Here is an 18600-nt window from a genome sequence, read left to right as displayed (position 1 = left end):
ACAGTTTTTAAATCGAGATGGGATATTTTTGTAAAAGATCTGCTCTGAGGATTATTTTGGGGGCATTCTCTGAGTTCAGCCTAGCTGATCACAATGGTCCTGTCTGGCTTTGGAATCTCTATGCATCTATGAAAGCGTCTGCTCCCCCTGTCAAATCAAATCCCAATACATTAGGGGACAAGCCTGGGTGCTACACCAGCTGAGAGCTTGTTCCCTAATGTATTTTATAGACAGTAGCAGGAAAACATTGCAGGAGAGGTTTGGAGCCATAGCAAAGAGTCTGTGCAAAGAAAGACCATGCCCTGGTCACCAGCAGTAAGTGCGCACTAGGGTTACTTGGATTTGTATTGCATTTTCTGCCTCTGTTACACAAGGAGCCATTTTGGCCCCTACTTCTTTGGTGGCCACCAGTGAGGAAAGGATAGTGGTTTCTGATAATGCCAGGAGTACAGGCCCTGAGATGATTTAGATACTTGTCCTGCAGCAGGTTCTCTTGGGTCCTGAACACCTTGGTTTCGCTGCTGTGTTGGTGGAAGTTCTGTCTCGCTATGGCTCAGGTCCTGCTCTGATGTCTGGGGTTCCAGGTCCTGATGGGGGCTTGGGTCCCGCTCTGGCATCTGGGGCTCTGAGGCCTGACGGGGACTTAACTCCTGCTCTGGTGTTTGAGGCTCCGGGGCCTGACAGAGGCGTGGGTCTTGCTCTTGTGTCTGGGGTTCCAGCACTTGATGGGGGCTTGGGTCCAGCTCTGGTGTCTGGGGCTCTGGGGCCTGACAGGGACTCGAATCCTGCTCTGGTGTTTGAGGCTTGGGGGCCTGATGGGCGCTCAGGTCCTGCTCCGGTTTCTGGGGCTCTGGGGCCTGATGGGGACTTGGGTCCTGCTCTGGTGTTTGAGGCTCCAGGGCCTGACGGGGGCTCAGGTCCTGCTCTGAAATCTGGAACTCCGCAGCCTGACATGGGCTCAGGTCCCTCTCTGGTGTTTGAGGCTCCAGGGCCTGACGGGGGCTCAGGTCCTGCTCCAGTTTCTGGGGTTCCAGCACTTGATGGGGGCTTGGGTCCTGCTCCAGCGTTTGAGGCTCTAGGGCCTGATGGGGGCTCGGGTCCTGCTCCGGTATCTGGGGCTCTGGGGCCTGATGGGGACTCAAATCCTGCTCTGGTGTTTGAGGCTCGGGGGCCTGATGGGGCCTCTGGTCCCGTTCTGAAATCTGGAACTCTGGAGCCTGACATGGGGTTGGGTCCCGCTCTGGTGTCTGAGGCTCCTGTGTGTGCTCCCCACAGTTTGCTTCTCCCTGGGATGCTGAGCTTCCACCGTGGCCGGGTCGCTGACCCTGGCTTACTTCCCTGTAACAAGCCTTGGCCACTTGGAACACCAGCACGAGAAACCCATTGAAGTCAAGTCTGCCATCACTGTCAGTGTCCAGCAGCTGCAGCATCTTGTCTATGGTCTGGAGACCCTGGGGGACCTGCAAGGAAACAACACCCCGATCAAAACCTTCATATATTCTCCAGTTAGAAACAACAAGCCAGCTGGGCTGTAATGCCTGGGTTTGCCTACACTTATGGCGGGGTATAGATTACAGACGCTGCACCCAACTAACATGGGTCTAAAGAGCAGCGTCGCCTGTGAGGCCTGGCTTAGACAAGTAAAATAGAGTGCCCTACACCCCTGAACCCCCACAGCTCTCTCCACACCCACGCTGTGCCTCCCACTGCTGTCTCTAGCAGAGTGTCCCGCTGCCCCCCCCCCACGGCTGTGCCTTTGCCCCTGCAGCGAAAGGCACCGGCCCTGAGGAAAGGCTCCGGCGGTGGGGCGCAGTGGGGAAAGACTCTGGCAGCTCCCCGCTGCTGGAGCCTTTAACGGCGGCATGTAGCTACATGTGTAATGCCTCCGCATGCCACCATAAGTGCCGGCATAGTCTCGGGGTGAAATGGCCCTACAGTTTGAACTATGGAGGTGTGAGGATTTTCCACCGGAAATCCAAGTGCTGTGCGTTAGCTCCCGTGCATGGATGCTGCAGGCACGTGCAAAAAAGGCTCCTAGTTCGCATTAGCGGAATCCACGTCAATGGGAAAGGGAAATTCTGAGAAAAAAATCCCGTCAGAGGATTCTGTTTCAGAGTGAAATTTTCAGTTTGAAATGTATTATATTTTTTTCCTTTTTTACATTGGTTTTATGATTTGCACGTTATTTCATGACATGTCAGCAGCCGTTGTGCATAAGAACGCATCTCATAGCGTGTCTTGTCATCATATGACATAATTGTCAAAATACTTATTTTATTTTAAAATATATTCAGGGCAGCTGCTCCTTAGCACAGATTGAAACGTTCCTTCTTTACCAGCTCAGAGTGTCAAACTATTTCATTACGACATAAACTGGAGAACAGACTCTTGTGCAGTCTCTTACATCAGTTACCAAACAAAAACACATGCATCCTAGAAGAGACACTCATTGCATAGACCTTCCCCCCTCCTCACTCCTGTGCCTAGTAACCAGCATAGGCATCTTGGCAGTGCTCACCACGGTCACATCAGCAAACTCCTGGCAGATGAGCTGCCTCAGCTCCCCCTTGCTCAGCGTGGGGCAGGCCTCATCCTTCTTTGCGGACACGTAGAAAGCATTGATAATGCCTTTGATATTGCTCAGCAGCTGAGTCATCTCCCTACACGTTCTAGTGAGCCTGGAAGAAAGGAACAGACATATTTTTTCCCCAGTGACACTAAACTCAGGTTTAATCTCAGATCCCACGTGGATGTGCATGATGGAAATGACGAAGTGGCTAAACAGATGGACAAATGGACAGTCAAAAAGATGGGTAGGTGGACAGATGGATGCCCGGATGAGTAGACAAATAGATAATGCCTAGCTAAGCGTATGGAGAGCTAGATAGATGGACAGCCCCATGGATGCATGGCTGGAGAGACAGATAGAAAGATGCCTGGACTGGTGGCTGGAGAGCTAGACAGATCAATGGATGGCTGGAGAGATGGATAGATAAACAAGATAAACAACTGGTGAGATGGAAGGATAGTTGGAGGGATAGAGAGATGGATAGACAGTTGGTGAGATAGTTGGAGGGATAGATGGAGAGATTGACAGTGAGATGGATGGATAGTTGGAGGAATAGATAAATAGCCCCCTTTCCTCATTTTTCTTTTTGCTTCTGACCACAGATTAAATACAGTCTATTGTTATTTCTAATTCATGGTCTGCTACAGTCACTGGTTGGAAAAAAACAAATAGAGACATTCCTTTAAGACAGCTTGGTGCTGATACATCCAGGAACCTATTCCTCACTTATATCAGTCCTGGTTTACTACCACCAATAACATTCAACATCTGTGAAAATAACAAGATCCCTGTTATCCAGACTTACCTGGTCCAGTAACAAGAAAAGTGCAGTAGAGTAGCTTGGAGTGGAGCAGAGATCTTATATAGGGTTCTTAATCATATCCTGTGTATCTGCCAAAGGAGACACCCTCGACGTGCAATGGCCTGATTCATTTCTAAGCGGTTCAGCTACACCTTTCCCCCTCTGCGGCTTTATTTATCTCTTACTTCTGTTGTACCGATTTGCTACATCAGTGACTGCAGAATATGTCCAACGCTAGCCCCGCCCTGGACGCCTTGCCAAGGCATTTTACAGAAAGGCTACTTTTAATTTTGCTTTAGGTGTCACCCAGAAATGTCTGAATTTCTGTGGGGCAAACCTGTTTTGCAAGGATCAGCTTCTCAAAGTGATGGGCTTTAGGTGGAGAAGCAGGGGAAGAAGCCACACATAACATAAAGGAATATGCTGTAAAATATATTCCTTAGGGGACGTTCTCTGGCCTATGTTACACTGGAGGTCAGACAAGATGATCACAAGGGTCCCTTCTGGCTTTGGAATCTGTGGAATATTTTTTGAAAGGCCATTGTGATATTAAAGTGACTTGAATAGTTTTTTTATGTGCGGGTTAAACCCAACTACTCTCTTCCCACTGCTATAGTGCTTTCGGTCTCTGAGCGCAAAATACGACAGCATTAGTTCTTGAAAACTCTTCCTGTGGCTGTAGGTGCCTTGCTGTTAAGAACACACAGCTGTGTGCACCCCGTGGAGGGGAAATGTTGTCAGTGACACTCTTCTGCATAAGTGTCTGTGTGTGTTGGGGGGTAAGTATCCTTTGGATAAGTCTTCTGAGTGCGTGTGCGTTGAGGGGTAGGTGTTAACACCCTATCTGTGCTTGTTGTGGGCGGTTTGTCTGGTTAAAAATGCTCCTTTGTGTGTGTGGTGAGTATTATTTAAAAGATTTCTTATTTGGGCTAATTTTGAACCTGCCTGAACATGGTAGATTTAAAAATTTGATGCTGACACACTAAAGAAGGAGCAGAGAGGGGCAGAATTAAAGACAAACACAGAACCACCCCCATCCTGGTAACGATATTCATTTAAAATTGACACAGCACCTCTGGCCCCCAGGCACTTTTAAGAGAAGCTGAAATGTCAGGGTTAAGTCGCCTACTTGCTCCCTTCTGTTTTGTGAGATCAGGTCTTCACTGAGGGCCCACTCCTGTAATGGGTTACTCGGAGTAGCAAACGCTGCTCCTGGTAGTAAGTGTTTTCAGGATCAGGCACTCTACACTTGGATCTATGCAGGTCGACCAATGCACCTGCACATGTGAGAATGCAGGATCAGGTCCTTTGAGTGCAAGCTGTTTGGAATAGGGCCATGCCGACTGATGGCTGGGAAGTGCCTAAGGCACTAAATAAATGAATGACAATGATAATAATTCGCAAAAAGAAAAGGAGTACTTGTGGCACCTTAGAGACTAAACAGCTCACTTCATCGGATGCATCCGATGAAGTGAGCTGTAGCTCACGAAAGCTTATGCTCTAATAAATTTGTTAGTCTTTAAGGGCCACAAGTACTCCTTTTCTTTTTGCAAATACAGACTAACACGGCTGCTACTCTGAAACCAATAATTACAATGTCAATCAGAAGGCAGCAGAGGTATCTGAGGGTGGAATTTGGCCAGTGGTATAGAGAAGAGTTGTTTTTGGTTTAGCATTGGAGAAATAATGGGATTATTTCACTATGCACTAGGGTTGGTTGTGGAAGGATGCATCTTTCTGTCTTTCCCCTGGGAGCAGGTTATATGGTCAACCTATATTTCATGTCCCTCCCTGCACAGGTGTTTTGGGATTAGCTACATATGGCTAAAATACTTGTTCCAGCATCATTGAATTGTTCTCATTGTAACTGTCATGAAAACCTAACATTCAAAATTACCATCTCCCAAGGATATCATTAGCATCAAGGTGGGGTCTAATTAACACCCTGTGGGCAATTGGACTCATGTAGGTGTGTTCAAACAGTGTCATTCAACTGGCTTCTTCCCATGGGGCGTGTGGAGTATTCTGTGGTTTTACATCTTCCTTGTGCTGCATCTTCCTTGTGCCAGGACAGTCATTCTGAGCAAGGACTGTTGATCGAAAAGGTGGTTAAAGTAAAGTAAAGTAAAGTAGCCACCCCAGATCATAGGCCCATTGGGCTTGGAGCTGTAAAAACACCTGGCAAGAGACAGTCCCTGCCCTAAAGCAATTGAGGTTGAAATAGACAAAGAATTTTGTACTGTATCTGGTTCCAGACCCTAACACTGAGCTCCGACCAACTACGAGGCAAATGTCACTCCAGGCCGTGGGTCAGAGTCTCCAGCTGGATTCTCTGATGTGTTCTGTAGGCATTAATATCATGCCCTTTAAGGTGCTGGGTTCATAGTGCTGGAGAACGAAGCCCTCTGTATAGCCACGAAGCACTCTGCACAGCCTGGGTAAAGGGAGAGTCAATTTCCCGGACCATCGATGGGAGCAGAGAGCAACAGAATCAGAACTGAGGCCCGTTGGCTGCAAAATACAGAGGCCTGTGCACAGGCAGGGAAACACAACTGTGGCTCCGTTATTCATGCTGCCCTGATGCCAGGAGTCATCCAACTGAAGTCAATGGGCGTCTTTGTGGAATACGGTCCTGCTGCGTGGGAATGAGGGGCTGGCCTTTTGGTAGGAGAGGGCTAAGACTGTAAGGTCTTTGGGGCAGAGACTGCCTTTATGTTCTGCGTTTGTCCAGCACCTCACACAGTGGGGCCCTGGTCTATGAGTGGAGTTCCTAGGATAGCACCTAGGAACACAAATAAATAAATAATGATAACATGATAAATTTAACTGCTTAGGCAGAGAACAGTGATACACATGTTGAAAAGCAAGCTAACAGAGCCCTTTCCCCTCAGGCTCAATGCTGGGAATTTGGTGTCCAGTGGGTTCAAGGAAACAATCATAGTCCAGGCCATAAGAATAAGGGGGTTAGTGTGACTGGGTGTCTCACCTCTGCCCTCTGCTAGAGAGAATCAGAACTGCTTAACTATCCATCATAGGCCCCGTTCTGCTAGCACATAGCCAAAATGCTCCTTTAGCTCAAGTACCATGGGACTGTGGCCCGGATCCACAGACATATTTAGGTGCCTAACTCCCACTTAAAAAAACTTGGTGGATCTTGGTGGCCTGTGCCTTTAGAGCAGAAGAAGTTGGTGAGCTATCCCGGAGACTCCAAGGGGCTGTGGGACGTAGCGAGAACCACGAAGGCCTAGTTACCCATAGGTTTGTTATAATAAAACATTTGATTACTTCTGGGCCTTGCTAGCAAAGCATCCTAAGCATGTTCCAATGAAACAAACACCAATCAGACTGTAAGGATTTTAAGTCTTTTACCACTGAATGACAAGCACAAGGCAAACCCCTTTGTTTAGCATATCTGAAGTCAAAGGTGGGGTGCAAATTATAACCTCTCTTTCTGGTGCACAGTGTGGCTGGCCATAATTCAAGCGTCTTCCTGGACAGCCTTAAAGGCAGCTTTTCAAAGAGTGCCACCAGCTGGGAGTTTCGATATATAGCAGCCAGGACTTTCAGCAGCCTGGCACACCTCGATGAGATCAGCTAAAGGCGGAGTGACAGCTGCCGACAGTGAAAAGAAATGTGCATAATAATAATGCTTAGCTCTTCCCATTCATAGATCCTGGAGGGCTGTTCAAAGAAAGATTAGTATAATTATTACAGATGGGGAAACTGAAGCACATAGTAGGGAAGTGACTTACTCTCTCCATCACCAACTCTGTTGTACTGTAGAGGCATGGAATATGCTGGATCAAGCCGCCAAGTGCCAGCGTCAGCACAGCAGCTGAAGCAAGCCCACTGTGCCCACAACGCAGACAGCAAAGACAGTGGCAATGTATCTCTTCTCCGAGCTGTTCCCTGTCCGTTTGCTACCACTCTGCCCGGGAGGAACTCCCTCAAGGAGCAAGCAGAGAATTCTTTCTCAAAGGACAGTCTTCTGCCTTTCCACTTGGACTGTCCATACGGTTGCTACTGGCTTTTATAATGTGTCCATTTGTCCGCTGGGACCTGGAGTGAGTCCCAGCAAACTTATCTCACTGGATCAAGAAGTTAAGTGTCAATAACTCCCTAAATATCTTTATTAGAAGCTGCTACAAACTAAGTGCAATTTAAAAGTTTACTATTTGGCATTTTGGGGCAAGATCCTCACAGTAGGACCTCTCCATTTTAGGCTCCCATTTTTGAGCATCTTTGCTTTAGCTAACAAATGGCTAATTAGAGAGTTTTATTTTAAACACTACAGAAATACTTACAATTTTTAAGTACACATTTTTGTTTGAGGGGGAAAAAGAAATAATCATAATAATATATATCAATAGGTCTTTACAAAGGAAGCCACTGTCTTTAGTCCCATTTTTGAGATGGGGAAACTGAGGCACCAAGCAGGGGAAAGATTTGCCCCAGCTGAGGAAGAGAACCAAGGAGAGAATTCATATCTCCTAGTCTAGGGTGCTATCCACTAGTCCAAATCACCTAAGGAAATTCAGCTCCAGAATCTATATTAGAAACAGCATTAGGATCAAAATGCCCCTCCAGCAACATAAAGGGTTAAATGGTTTCAGTGGGGTGGTTTGAAATCACTACAGGTGTGTCTCTTAATGACTTATGAATTAGGTAGGAGGTGAACATAAATAGGGGACACAAGATGGTCCTCAGAGGAAAATTTGGAGGAAGGGGATGGTGTGAATGCTGAGCTCTAGGATTCAAGCCAACACTAAGTTGAGCTGTCACAGGAGCTGTATGAATGGTTAAGGGGGCAAAGCCACTTTTGTTGTTAATGGAATTATTTGATTTATGGTAGTGTGTAGAATCCACAGCTGATATCAGGGCCCCTTTATATTTGGAGCTGTAAATACCCAGCGCTAGAGAGAGTCCTTGCCCTGGCTGGCATACGCAGTTTCAAATCAAGTTTATAATTTCACCTTGTTTCAGAGTAGCAGCCGTGTTAGTCTGTATTTGCAAAAAAGAAAAGGAGTACTTGTGGCACCTTAGAGACTGGGTTCTCTCAGGCAGCTGTTTCTAGGAGCCAAACTTGGTGAAAACCAGCACAGGTTGTGGGAATGAGAGAAGCTGATAAAGCAGACTTTAAGCCCCTGTTATATATGATACTGTTGCCGGGTTGCAACAGAACTAGAAACAAGAACAAACTTTGCTATGGATCCTGTGTTGTGTCCCTATAATTGAAACTACAGAGGGAAACCTCTGATACTTAGCAACGAAACAGCACTCAAGATCTTTGAACGGTCACAAAGGTGCCTAGCACTTGCTGCTGCATTCTATTTCTGTTCACCACCAACACTTTTATACAGAGCTCTAATTTTAGGATCAAGACGACGCGGAGCTTAGAAGGCCAGATAGTCTCTTATTAATGAACATCGGGATCATGGTCTGGAGCTGAGACCTGTTTACATTTGCCCAGATTATACACCTACTCAGGCCTCTTTCCTCTGTAACATTCAAAATATTTGGCTGCCAACCTTGTCATTAAGCTGTAACATGGGTGGAGTGTAATTGGTGGGAGTGTACTGAGTTGGGAGGTGTGCTGTGACAATCTTACTGGAGTTATTTCTAGTTAAATGCCTGGCCCACTTCTGAAATAATTTCCAAGCTGGGAGGAGCATTCTGATGAAAACAACTAGAGACAATAACACAGTTTTATTTTCCAGGGGATCTTTAATACACACCACACCCCTGAATATCTTACAGAAGCCAAATAGTGCATGGACAGAGAAAAATCATGAAACACACAGAGAGAAATTCAGGTGCAGGCAAAGGAGAAAATTCATTATATATTTCAAATGGGTTTTGAAATGAGAAGAATAATGTAGGATGCAGATGGAGGAGAAAGCTCTGCCATTAGTGAAATTGTGTGAAAGGGTTACAAAGGAGACTGAGGCCAGGGAGGGGAGTAGAGAGAAACACACCTGAAATCCAGGAGTAAATCCATGCAGGGTTTCTAGCAAGCCAAGTAGGGGACTTTGAACTGGGTCCTGCTAAGAATGGGGAGGCCAGTCCAGTTGTCTGAGGATGGGGAAATATGGTTGAGTCTGTTGATTTGTATGAAGAGGTGAGTGTGCTGGGAGAGAGTTGGTTTCCCTGAGACTAGAGCTTTACGTTCCAGGGGCATGGAGGTAAGCCCTGATCAGAGACCCTCACGTTGTCACGCAAGAGAAGCTGCTGAGTTCACCTATTATCATTTGTTTGTACTGAGATAGCACCCAGGAAGCCCTAGTTATGGGCAGGAGTCCGTTGCGCCAGGTTCTGTACAAATAGATCTCTCTCCCACAGAATGTGTCTACAGATTAGGGCTCTTTGTGCCAGCGGCACATCTGATGGTTCTGGTTTCCTAGGGTTCCTCGGGAGAACAGCACATAAGCAACATGAATTCCAAAGGGTATTTCCTTGAGGCAAGTTTTTTACATTTGCAGTCAGCATGGGCCAGATTAAATACTCCAGCTACTTGGGCCAAGTACAAGCTCAGGGGAAGCCTGTAGGTAAATATTCAGCATGGATAGTCCATGCCTTTGCTGGCTGCTGCCTGAGCCACCATGGCTGTGCTACTGGTTTGAGTGCATGAGCAGGGAATCACACCTCCACCTCCCAGGGTAAAAGTAGTGTGTGACTTTAGATGATACACTTAGCCCCATTTTACAGCAGGAAAACTGAGAAACTGGGAGGTTAATGCACCTTTGTGGTGGTGCTGCTTGTGTGATCATAGAATCACAGAACTGGAAAGGAACTCGAGGTCATCTAGTCCAGTCCCCTACACTCAAGGAAGGACTAAGTATTATCTAGACCATCCCTGACAGGTGTTTGTCCAACCTGCTCTTAAAAATCCCCAATGATGGAGATTCCACAACCTCCCTCGGCAATTTATTCCAGTGCTTCACCACCCTAACAGTTAGGAAGTTTTTCCTAATGTCCAACCTAAACCGTCCTTGCTGCAATTTAAGCCCATTGCTTCTTGTACTTCCTCAGAGGTTAAGAAGAACAATTTTTCTCCCTCCTTCTTGTAACAACCTTTTATGCACTTGAAAACTGTTACCATGCCCCCTCTGTCTTCTCTTCTCCAGACTAAACAAACCCAATTTTTTTCAATCTTCCCTTATAGTTCATGTGTTTTCTAGACCTTTAATAATTTTTGTTGCTCTTTTCTGGACTTTCTCCAATTTGTCCCCATCTTTCCTGAAATGTGGCGCCCAGAACTGGACACAGTACTCCAGTTGTGGCCTAATCAGCACGGAGTAGAGCGGAAGAATTACTTCCTCATGTCTTGCTTACAATACGCCTGCTAATACATCTCAGATTGATGTTTGCTTTTTTGCAACAGCGTTACACTGATGACTCATATTCAGCTTGTGATCCACTATGACCTGCAAACTTTATAAATGTACACTCTATACCATTATATAAATCATTGATGAAGATATTGAACAGAACTGGACCCAGAAACGATCCCTGTGGGACCCCACTCATTATGCCCTTCCAGCATGACTGTGAACCACTGATAACTACTCTCTGGGAACAAAGTTCCAACCAGTTTTGCACCCACCTTATAGAAGCTCTATCTAGGTTGTATTTCCATAGTTTGTTTATGAGAAGGTCATGCCAGACAGTATCAAAAGTGATGACACTTTTCAAAGCTTCTTGAGATCCTCAGGACAGGGAGGTGCTAAAAACCCATCATTATTGTTCTAATTTAGAAAATTGAGGGCAGGAGGGGAGTGGCTGTGTGTCTAATTTTGACACATACACTTGTGTTTTCCCACAGTGGACAGCCTGATTGATGGTAAAGACAAATAGGTTGGGATCAAACAGAATTGAAGCAGGTGAGACACATTTCTGGGGCACCTGGCACTGGCCACTGTCGGAAGACCGGATACGGGGCTAGATGGACCTTTGGTCTGTATGGCTGTTCCTATGTATATTCCTCTCTGTTGTCTTTGTCATGCTGATTTGTTGCTGCCATGGATAAAAGTTGCTAGGTTTGGCTGGCGAAGAAACAAGTCTGTGTAGCAGTGGGCTATTTACTTAGCAAATGCTACGTAATAGCAATGATTTTAAAGATGTATCTGACAGGGAAATGGCATGATAATTTGGGCTCGCTGGGGGAAGTAGGTTGGGGTTGCAGACAAACCGGTTTCTCTGGAATACTAGCTCTGCTAAGGTTTCTTAATAATAGTGAAAATAATAGTCACTTGCTTCTCTGACTTGTTGTGACAATAAATGCTAGTGCTCAGCAAGGAACTTTAGGACATTGTTTAGACATGGATGCTGGAGGGAAAGTGCAAACCTGGAGACAGATTGTTTAAAATAGAAAATTTAAATCCAATTATCTGGCTGCAAAAGCCCTGTAGCACCCAGGAAAGAACTCATACTCCCAGGGACATGAAATATATTTGTTTTCATTTTACACAGGGTGAGTAAAATTTCCCAAAGCACATAAGTCCCATTGATTTGTGCCTGTCTAGTGGCTGGTCTGCTAGACTTTGTGTAGCTATACTACTGCTACCTGCTAATAGAGTTGCTTTTTAAGTTCATGCACTTGAGGTCCTTGGTGTGATGCAGAAGGTTCTGGGTTCCAATCCATGGGGGGTTTATTACAAGTGGGTCCCGAAAATGAGGGTCCAGTCCTCCAGTGGGTTACTGTGAGTGGTTCTCAGTGGGTTGTTCCATCTGTGGTATTTCTATAGCTCCTTTTCCATAACACCTAAGCACCACCCTGTCTCAGAGCCTCATGAACGTTCCCTGTGTACCCTCTTCTAGAATTCCAGGACACCTCTCCTGCTGAGTTTGCAGGAGCGGGAGGTATAAGCGGATGGAGGAGTCCAGGGAGGGCAAGGAGCAGGCCTGAATTAACTAAATACATGCAGCTTGTCCACTTATTTCGAGACGCAGGACAGAGGTGGCCTGTGCATGAGGCTTGGCTCCAAGACCTACGGGGTTCTTAAGTCCTTCATCCATGGGGTGCATGACACAAGACGGCATGCTTCTGAGATGTCCCACCCACCAGCCTTGATCGGCAAGGGGCTTCCCTTGAGCAATCCAAGGGGAGTTTAGTTTTGTGTGCCCACCTGACCTGCTATGCAATGAACTGAGACCCACTGAGATACACTTCACACAGGCCGCCCACCTGCCATCATCTGGGAATGGCTTCCAGCCCCTGGGCTGGGATTTCATCTCATGAATGAGGCTTAAGTCTCTCTGATCTGCGGCCATTGTTTGGGCAACTTGAATACAGGGGAGCTCAGAGACAAGGGGTAAGAAGGGTAAGGATTATTATTACTACTAGGTGTATGACAGTAGCGCCTAGCAGCTCCAGTCACGGACCAGACACAGCGCTGGGTGCTGTATAAACACAGACCACAAAGATGGTTCAGGCCTCAAAGAACTTACAATCTATGTCATGCAGGACCCTCTTTTTTAAAGGATCATTTCAAACCGCTTCTCTATAGTTTAAAGTTTTTAGAAACTATACAGGATTAGACAATACTATTTCTTTCCTAAGGGTATTTGTATTTCATTATTATTATTACTAGGTGTAAGGGACTGCAGAAGACTTTGTTACAGCCTAGCTAGGGAACTTTCGCTTTCTCAAGCTGAGAGATAGCTGCTTTGTTATTGTAGGAGATAGCTGCTTTGCATGGCCCTTTGCCAGGTAGTAGAAAGCCCCCCCCCTTTAAGAAGCACCTTCTTCTATATTCATGAGCTGTTTTTGTGTAGTGCTTATTAACGCTGACTGTCTGCCCCTCCGTTGGACTTCGTCCCAGGCAAAGCTCTGGTGTGCTGGGTTCCCCGCCTCGATGACTGCAACGCTTGGAGTCCCTGTTGCGGGTGGGTCACTAACTTTCAGTAAAGCCAATAACTCACAGCTGTGTGTAAGCCTCGTTTTTCTCAGAGTATTTCTGCCAGGCCTGTGGTGCTTCGAGCACGGTGAGCACCCAGAACACTAGGCAAACACCGATTTTTACATCTGCTCTCTTACTTTATCAAGCACTGAGGATAGTGAGTGGTGATCTTACCTTCCCTCTGTTGTCTATTTGGGTGTCTGCAACATCAGGGCAAAACTCTCTCAGGAAGATTCATAAACTGCAGAGGGTTTCCCACACTCTGTCTCAGGACAGCGGGCAATCTTGCTTTTGCTGGAGTGACCTTGAAAGTGTGAAATCTGCTTCCCCTTTAACATTTAGGTCAATTCCTCCTTCTGCTTTTAACCAACAACTAGCTGCTTTTCTGTTTCAAAGGGGTTGTTTATTATGCTTATTTGCAGCCTCTTTCCACTTCTTGTGGTCCCTCCTCCAATTTGTCTGATCCCTTTGAAGTACTGAGCGTGGTTTGTATTAGATTTTTGTTTAGCAGTTTTAATTTTGTGTATCTTATTATTGCATCTTTCCTTCTGCATTTTTGTGGGCAAAGAAGGGAAGATAAATACAGTGTAGCGTGGGTATATAAGAAGTAGGGCACATTAGCACAGAGAACATAATAATTGTGTCATTATCAGGGATCACACCAATGAGAATAAAATGTTTCTTTTCATTACTTCCTGCACATCCCAGTGGGTTATTTTAGTCCATTGCAAGCCTTGTTATTCCTGATTCGCTGGATTAATGTTAACTAAACAATATGTTGACTTCTCTAATAAATGCACTTACATTCTTTCACATATTAATGAGCATATTGAACATAATAAGCATACTTCTCCCAAGATAACTGGACTCAGGCCAGATTCGGCAAAGCATTTAAAGTATGCTGATAATCTGATTGCTACTCCGTAAAGCACTTAAACCTGTGGACACATTTAGGATTAAAGTTAAGTCTGTGCTTAATAAGTGCTTGGTTAAAATATGGCCTTAGCGGTTAGTAGGGATTATTTTTTTTTAGGTCTGTGTTTGATGTCTATTTTCAAAAGGAGGGTTCTCTAGAATAGTTTTTAAATAAACGCTTATCTAGCTGCAAGAATGCTTAACCACATTTCATATGCAGAGAGTAAAGATGGAGAGAGTCATTTCCTTCTCACCAGGACAGGAATCTCCTCTGTGTTACCTTTTCTAATATTCAGGGTTAAAATGCCCATTTCATAGGCTTTCCCTCTGATCAGGGGAAGGGGGAATCACAAATGTATGTGAGGATTAGTATCTGTCTCTAGATTTGATGGCAAAAGGGATTGGCCGTTTATATGGCTAGCAAGAATATCCAGAGTTATAATTAATGATAAGAAAAAAATGTAGAATGGGTAATAAACCTCCTGCTTCAGGATTTAAGCCTGACTCTAACTGCTAGAGAGCAGGAATGTGGCGGGGGTGGGGGGGCAGATTTTCCCTGTGGGGTTTTTGCACCTTCATCTTCTGTGGGGTTTTTGCACCTTCCTCTGAAACATCTGGGTTCTTGACCACTGTCAGCCACAGAATACTGGGCAAGATGGACCTGTGGTCTGATCCAGTCTGGCAATTCCTATGTTCCTAAGAGAGTCAAATATATTTGTATGTACAATTTATTGGACAATTTAACTGAAAAAAAAATTAGTCAAATAACTATTATGTAGCCACCCCTAGCTTGGGAGACTTTACCGATGTTTTATAGATCATTGCACCACGAGGAAGTGATTTGTGACAGTCTGCATAAGTGATTCTTTCCTTCATTTTTCCCTTGCCTTTCCTATCTCCCTTGTAGCAGGATGATTTCTCAAGCTCTAAAGCAGGGCTTCCAGATGTGAAACCTTTTGTGTGCACATTTTTACCAGCAGAGGCAGCTGCACCTCACACACAGAATCTAATGAAATATAATGAACAAATGAAATGCACAATGGAGAAAAAAATGTGTACAATTCCAACTGGGACATTGTCCCTTTAAACACCAGCTTTGCCATTTGAACTTTGCTACCATGGCTCCAAGCAGCACAAATTTGCATTAGTACCCCACAAGGGTTGTAAGAAATTTTCAGCTTTGAAGATCAACTTTTAGCCAAAATTCCTGTGATCAGTTTAGACCAGGTTAAATTTTCCTTGATGATGAATTAAGCCACCTTGCTGGGATAAAATGACTTGCTCTATTTGGAGGAGGGACAGGTATGCTTGGTGAGCTGCTTATGTACTGTTTATTTTCTCTTAGTATCTCACCGTATTGCTGGGAGGCTTGCCTGATTGACGTGTATCAAGTGCTCTGAGATCCTTGGACAAAAGGGCCCCAGGAAGGCCAGAGAAGAAGGATCATGATTAGTTCTTGCCTTCTGAAAGTTTCAGCCTCTGTGACATAGTTGGGCAAACAAAGCTGACTTTGCCAGACAAGTCTGTTTCCCCACTAACTTTTCACCACCAGTGTTGAGCCCTGTAGGGAGTTAGGGCCTCACCTACTACAACATTGCTGTTGTCATAGCCCACAAACATTCTGGCCATGCTTCAGGACAAATAGAAAGATGTGGCCACTGCCCTGGAGAGTTTACAATCAACTCAGATGTCTGAACACCAAGAACACCAACGCTACCAGGGAAGGGAGAAGAGTCATGGAATACACTACAGATCTAATTGGCTTGGGAAGCGCATAGATACTAGGGTGGTGAGCACTGTAAAAACCTCTGATAGCTAGAATTTTAGACATGCCGCGGTTAGTGTGAGGCAACAAGGGAGGAGATGGGAATGAGGCAGGATTATGCGGTTACTCAGTTTCATCACGGGCTCGTCTTGATGGTTCAGTTAAAAAGGTTGATGTTCTCTGAATGGAGATTATTGACTCACGCCTGGTGGTCATGGTGGAAGTGAACCACAAGTAAGGCTTTGGAAGATGGAAATTGGAGATGGAAGGAGCTTTGAGGATTGGAAGTGAGAGGAAATTGGGAAAAGGCTTGGAGGTTGCTGAGAGATAAACAGGGCATGGTTAGAGAAGAAGGATCCAAGGGAGGCCAAGATGACATGACAAGAGGCTGAAGTTAATGGGAGTATTTCTGAGGATTTTACTGAGCTTTGGAGCAATCTGTAGGTGTGACATGGGGAAATTGTGACACTGAACCTTAAAGGCAAGGACAGGAAGTTTTAACTTAATGCGGAGGAGAAGGGGAGTCAGTGGAGAGCTTCTGGTTCTTAAACTGACCTATTGCTATTACTAGTGCATTGACCATGCACTGGGTTTCTCTAGGTGTTTGGTCATAGGACCTTAATGTTAAATATTAGAATGATCATAATGTTAATCCGCTCTGCAGAAGCACGGCTCTACAGTTTCTGTGAACAAAGGCGATGCAACATAGTGTGTGAGAGCATTAGCCCAGCACCATGTAAACACAGGTATCCAAACATGGCCTGGGTCAGAAATGAAATCAATGACTTTACTGATGTCATCTTCATACTTCATTGCCCACATCAAGAAACCACTATGCTGCAGGACAGAAATCTGGCATGTTGGCAGGGCTCGCACCAGGGCCAGGAGGGAAATGTTGCTGTGGAACAAGATTGAACAAGGCTGTTTTGGGGAATATTGTCAGCAGCAACAGGGTGGCATTTGGAATGGTGTGAATTTTTCAGGGGTGGAAACTAACTGCACAAAGGTTTGGGAGGTAGCTTGCAAGACTGGAAGCTTGGGAAAGTAAGTGAAAGTGCTGGATTGCAAAGTACTAAGGACCATCAATGCTCTCCTTGTGTTGTAAACACAAGGCCTAAGAGTAGGGGCAGATCTTTTTTTTCAGAAAACCCCAAATAAATAAACAAACAAAAAACCCTTGTGCTCTGTTCTATGCAGGCTTTGTACTGCCCTCATCACTGTAGCAATTGAGCATCTTCCAGTTGTGCATTAAGTGATGTGACTAGCACCTGTCACTTATTGTTTCTCTCATCCTCTTCCCAAGGGGAGATGTGTGTGGAATAGCGTCTAGTTTTGGTGGTAGGGTTATTTTGATGGTTTCTTTTGAATACTAATTTGGCTATATAATGTATGTTAGAGACTGCAAAGTCAAAGAAATGCACCTTGCGGTTGGAGCGGAAGGTGGTGAGGTTGTAGTGGTCTTTAGTCCCTGCGGGAGGTGATTCCACAGTGTCTTCATTATCAACATGTTTTAATGTTGACTTCTTCACACCACGCACAGTCAACCTGTGGAACTCATTGCCAGGGGATGTTGGAAAAGCCAAAAATAAAACTGGCTTCAAAAGAGAATTGCAATAGTTCATGGAGGAGAGGTCCATCCATGGCTGTTAGCCAAGATTGTCAGTGACACAACCCCATGTTCTCTGCCTCTAAGCATCCAACTACCAGAAACTGGGAGTGGATGACAGGGGATGGATCACTCGATAATTGCCCTGTTCTGTTTATTGCCTCTGGGGCACCTGGCATTGGCCACTGACAGAAAACAGGATACTGGACTAGATGAACATTGGCCTGACCCAGGAGGGCCGGTCTTATGTTTTTAATGTTCTTCATGTTGACAGAGGTATTGACATAGTACAATGAACAAAACAGAGGCAGTCACTGCACCAAATTGCTTACACCCTGTCATCTGCTCCTGAGGTCAGTGGGGTTCCACATGTGGGCCTGCCCTGATCCAGTTGTTGGATTGGGTCCTGCAAGCAAGAGACAAATGGGATACACTGCAAAATCCAGAGGGGCATATATTTAGGTGACTTAAGTGATTATTTTAAAAAAAAATCTATACTTCTTGCAGGCCTTGAATAAGGAGAGGGGTAGCAGCTTGGCCAGCTGAGATGGGGTAGGGATCTCTCTGTCCCAGCTGCCTCTATTAAAGGATAGTGGCTAGTCATTTAACTTCTTGGTGAACTTTTTCTTCTCATGTAGAACTTGTGGAAGGCAAGAGAGGAATGATGTTCTGGTGGAACCCACACAGTGGACAAACGACTCAGAATGGTAGAACAAAGTCTTCAGAACTGACATTAGGAGGGAATGCAGATGTGGAGAGATTGATTTGCTTTTAGGATTGCTAATTTTGGTTGGATGTACTGCTGGAAATTTGATACATGATGTAATCTTTAATTAAAGATTAATCTTTAATTCCTGGAAACTCCAGGATAAGCCTGGAAGGTTGGCAACTCTATTTGCTTTGGATGACTGCCTTCCACAATGGGTCATTTGGCACGAAGGAAAACCACTCAGGCCTCAGGGATGGAGTCTTTGCTGCTGTTGCTGGTTAACAAATTCCAGACCCAGAGGGTTAATACCAATCAGGCTTGCATGTTCCTGTTCC

General features: G+C 45.3%; 1 protein-coding gene across 1 annotated transcript; it reads right to left on the bottom strand.

Annotated features, from left to right (window-relative positions):
* Positions 1–389: 389 nt before the first annotated feature.
* On the bottom strand, positions 390–2656 carry LOC119848034 (pollen-specific leucine-rich repeat extensin-like protein 1). Its single transcript, XM_038383393.1, has 2 exons — positions 2519–2656; positions 390–1460 (listed from the first exon to the last, which is right to left on the bottom strand). Exons 1-2 carry the CDS (start codon positions 2654–2656, stop codon positions 390–392), a joined length of 1209 nt encoding a protein of 402 aa, XP_038239321.1.
* Between the last annotated feature and the right edge of the window lie 15944 nt (positions 2657–18600).

The sequence above is a fragment of the Dermochelys coriacea genome, chromosome 24 (genome assembly GCF_009764565.3).
Source record: "Dermochelys coriacea isolate rDerCor1 chromosome 24, rDerCor1.pri.v4, whole genome shotgun sequence".
In the NCBI taxonomy this organism is placed as follows: domain Eukaryota; kingdom Metazoa; phylum Chordata; order Testudines; family Dermochelyidae; genus Dermochelys; species Dermochelys coriacea.
Note: the sequence above shows the minus strand (reverse complement) of the source record. Positions and strands in the feature narration are given on the sequence as shown.